The 4481-nt window shown below is 40.5% G+C and overlaps 1 protein-coding gene across 1 annotated transcript; it reads right to left on the bottom strand.

The window, feature by feature from the left end:
• Positions 1 to 390: 390 nt before the first annotated feature.
• On the bottom strand, positions 391 to 3166 carry LOC104962505 (uncharacterized aarF domain-containing protein kinase 1-like; the record flags this gene model as incomplete). Its single annotated transcript, XM_010790939.1, has 3 exons — positions 3044 to 3166; positions 1655 to 1804; positions 391 to 622 (listed from the first exon to the last, which is right to left on the bottom strand). Coding segments are annotated over exons 1-3 (454 nt in total), but the record flags the coding sequence as incomplete, so codon positions are not given.
• Positions 3167 to 4481: the final 1315 nt, after the last annotated feature.

The following is a 4481-nucleotide window of genomic DNA, read 5'->3' as shown; positions in this document are numbered from 1 at the left end:
AGCCAGCCCACATTTTAGTAATGTCGTCATGACGCAGCAAATCTGGATCAGCTCCGTTGTACCGCCGTTTTTAGAGATGTGGGTACGGAAGAAAAGAGAGAGGGTTTTGTTTTCTGACACTTTGAGAGTCTCCTTACACACCGGGGACACATATTTATATTCGTCCAACTTGTGCCAACAGAGTAAACTGATAGTGATTTGGCTGATTGCTGCTGTCTAAACACAGTGTGGACAATAATACCGTGTCTGTATGTTGTTCATAATCCCACACTTTACATAGTGGGCTCAATATTTATATTTCTAGGCTATAGACATGTTTTATGGACTGTAACCTGTGATGCACTTTGTTAAATAAAGGAAATCATCTGAATAAATACTCTGAACATGCACTATCCGTCTGTTGGAGCTCATACAGTAGGCCTACCTCAGAGTGTGTGACAGGCACAGAGCTGATGCCAGCGTTCACAGCGGTCCAGGATCGAGCAGTGAGCACGCAGGCGAATAGCGCAAATAGATCTCCAGCCCCCAGTCTGCGGCTGTAACGCTCCACCCCCGACATGTCCCCTCTAATCAGAGCCTGCCACAACCGACAGTAGTCCAACCTGAAGTCTGGCTCCAGGACCTGGGGGGGAGGGGGGGAGAGAGAAGTACTCAGGTCTTGTACTGAAGTAAAAGTACCAGACAATTACATTATTCTGCAGAATGGTCCATCTCAGAATAATATATATGATATGTTTTATAATGATTGATAATGAAAGTGTTCTCAAAGCTGGTAAAGGTGCAGCTAGTTTGAATGACTTTGTATACTGCAGGGTAGCTTGTGAATTTACTCCAGGTGGAACTAAAGTCTGATTTAACACTTGATTATATTTCACATCATTCATCCACATCTGTGAAGTAACTAAAGGTATTAAATACATGCAGTGGAGGAAAAGTACACCATGTACCTCTGACTTGTAGTAGAGTAGAAGTACAAAGTAGCTGTTTCTAGGTATGTTGACAAATAATCATTATCTAAGTAAAAATCATCATAACTTCTGCAAGTTGTGGGTGTGTTCTGTATGTCTTTATATTCATTTAATATTTACATGTACACAAGGAGTGAAACAATATTCTACTCCAAAATGACAGCTGTAATCAGAAGTCATAAGGAGTTAATTGGTCAATATGTGTGTGTGTTAGTTTGTTTGCTTGTGTGCGTGCATGCATGTGTTTGTGTGTGCCAATTTTGAAGGACTACCTTAATTCTTTGAATACAGGAACAAGCAGTTAACAAACTGAGTGTAACACAAGTGTTTGTAAGAGCAGTGTGTGTGTGTGTGTGTGTGTGTGTGTGTGTGTGTGTGTGTGTGTGTGTGTGTGTGTGTGTGTTTGACTGTATCACTAAAGATGTGGTGCACACATCGCAACACAACATCCTGCACTCTGCTAAGCACAACATCAAATTAGTTGTTTATCAAAAAGCTTTTATGGTGCTGTAGCTCTAATAGAAGTGTGTCTGCATGTGATAGTGTGTGCGGAAGGCATGATTTATTACGAGCATCTTGACTGTGTGTTTGCTGCTCTACCAATGTATGTACTCAGGCTTTTAGCCTAGGCCAGCGGCATGAAAAATTGAGTTTTTTTATCTGCAGTCAGCCTGTAGATTTGTTACCTGATAAAGACCGTGATCAAGCAGGGTGATCTCGGTCTTCTTGCTCTTAGGACACTTTCGGACCAAGACGTTGCCCGGGTGCGGGTCACAGTGAACAAAGCCACGGACAAATATCATTTCACTATAGATCTTGCCCAGGTTCTCTGAGATCTGTTGGAGACATGATATAGAAAGAAAGGAGAAAAATTCAAAAATGACAAGTCACAACACATTTAGAATGTACTCGCTATTGTCTCACCTTTAGTAAGTGTGACAATCTTGGTGTATTTTTGATGTTAATAATGATTTATGCACTTAGTTATTTGGAAAACATTTTTGATTTGATTTGTGCATAGTCATGGTATTGTTGTGCTGATTGATTGGAAGTTATTGTGTGTATAGCTTTAAAGTGCGGCAAATGTAATTTTTTTTGTATTTTGAAACCCTTGGTTTGTCTGCGTCTACCCATACAGTACATGTTATCCCAAGATATTTTCTAGGTAAAATACAGGGGCAGCAGGTGAACACAATGAGACAATCAGGCACAGGATGGACAACTCAGGGAGTAAGAAACCAGGAGAAAATAAATGTCAAAATAAAACAGGAAAACAGACAGACCGTGACAGATTTGGGTCTGGGGTGTGGTGAATTGGCTCATCGATGTCCACAAACAGCTTTCAAAGTAAAGACCCCCCACTTAAATTATTGCATCGCTATATGTAACATTTGGAAACAAACAATATCTCCTAGACATAAGCTGCAAATTCAACAGGAAGTCCATGATTTCAAAATGTATGTGCATTGTATGCATATTTTTCGCCTTTGAACTCTAACAATGATAATAATTAAAGAATAACTTATTGTGCTCACTTTCAGGTAAGTATTTGTATTTTGAGCTCCTACTAGAACTCCAATTTTGGCAGCAAAATGTTAAGACGTTCACGATGCAAAACTGCAAAGTTTTTCTCGTTTAATGAAACACTGATGCGATGCATCATTCATCATGAGAGGAATTTGTTTTTTAGGGCTAGCGTGCTTAAAAAAAACAACCTCTGTTGTCTGATATTGTTCTTGTGCATGGGGGTGTGCCACCGACTGTCAACAGAAGGTCAGCCTTTTGTCTAGAGCAATGCATTTAATTATAGATATAATAGATAGAGATATTGCTTGGGCAGCTATTTTCTCCACTTTCATCAATGATTTTTAAGTCATCTGTCTATGCTAGGCTGTGTAGACACACTGATAGTTTGTGTTCCTGTGTGTGTGTGTGTGTGTGTGTGTGTGTGTGTGTGTGTGTGTGTGTGTGTGTGTGTGTGTGTGTGTGTGTGTGTGTGTGTGTGTGTGTGTGTGTGATTATAAGTCAGTTTAGTATAAGCTTTGTAACCAACCGACACACAGAGCAGCCAGTACCTCGTTGACATCGATGCCGTGTTTCTTCATGTATTCCCTGTCGTTTACCTGCCCCCCCTCAGCAAACTCCATGGTCAGAATCCTCTTTGTGGACAGATCCCAATGTATCTTGGGAACCTGTAAAGAGAGATGAATAAAGTGTTACAGGTGTACATACATGAAGATCTAGGTTCAGATGGCCTGTCAGGTTCAAACAGGATAGACCTACCTACTTAGAGCTAACAAACCTCTATTCAAATATAGAAAACTTTTTTAAATAGAAAAATAGTTATGTAGAAATCATTCTGGCAGGCTTTAAACATAATAGAAAATATTCAATTTATTGGGAATACAACGTAATATTAGATAAGATAAGATAAGATGGGACTTTATTGATCCCAATTTGGGAAATGTTTGTGTTACAGCAGCATAAAAAGACATGGCATTGTACAATACAAATTAAAAGACTAGAAATAAACAAGAAAGTAGAAAATATACATGTTAAATGTAATACAGTATTACAAATCAAATCCAATCAAGTTTTATTTATAAAGCACATTTAAAAGCGATTTTTGGTCGGGCCAAATTGCTGTACATGTAATAAAAACACATTACCACAATGACAATAAAAGACAATAAATTACAACAGATATATAAAAAAGGGAAAAGTCAGGAGTCGTGCTCCGCTCTGACCAGAAGGCCAGGGAGAAGAAGTGAGTTTTAAGTGTTGATTTTTTTTTTGAGCTGCAGCTGGTCAGCCGACCTTAAGGCTCTGCCTGGGGTGTAGCGATGGAGGAGTTTGGCTCTATCGGCCGGAGCCAGCACATTAAGGGCTTTCAAAACAAATAAAAGGAGTTTAAAATCAATTCTGAACCGAATTGGAAGCCAGTGCAGTGAGGCCAGAATTGGGGTGATGTCGTCACGCTTTTTGTGGCCAGTGAGTAGACGTACAGCTGCGTTTTGGACTAGCTGCAGGCGTTGAGGCAACGTTTTTGCTCAGCCAGGATTTATCAAGCAGTCCATCAACTGCTGTAGTGAGTGTTTGACATTAGAATTGAGAGGCAGATAGATCTGTACATCGTCGGCGTAGCAGTGGAAGGGAATATTGTGTTTAGTGAGAATTGAACCTAGGGGCATTATGTACAGTAAAAAGAGAATGGGGCCCAGGATAGAGCCTTGGGGAACCCCACAGGTAAGAGGGGCTTTAGCAGAGGAGAAGGCACCTAGTTCAACCTATTGATTGATTGATTGATTGATAAATGTACAATGTGGTTTTATTCCATGAGAAACTATGGAGCAGAGAGTTTCTGCCTAGCCAGAGGTGATTTGTTGTACAGTGTTATTGCAGTGGGCAGGAATGTTTTCCTGTATCGGTCCTTGTGCAGCAGTCTGTTGGAGAAGGAGCTCCGCTGTCTGTCCAGCTGCAGGTGGAGAGGGGGGGGAGTTAGTCCGTGATGGA

This window comes from Notothenia coriiceps, unplaced genomic scaffold, assembly GCF_000735185.1.
Source record: "Notothenia coriiceps isolate Sejong01 unplaced genomic scaffold, NC01 NC01_scaffold00001492, whole genome shotgun sequence".
NCBI lineage: Eukaryota > Metazoa > Chordata > Actinopteri > Perciformes > Nototheniidae > Notothenia > Notothenia coriiceps.
The sequence above is the reverse complement of the archived record's forward strand: the minus strand, read 5'-3'. Positions and strand labels throughout refer to the sequence as shown.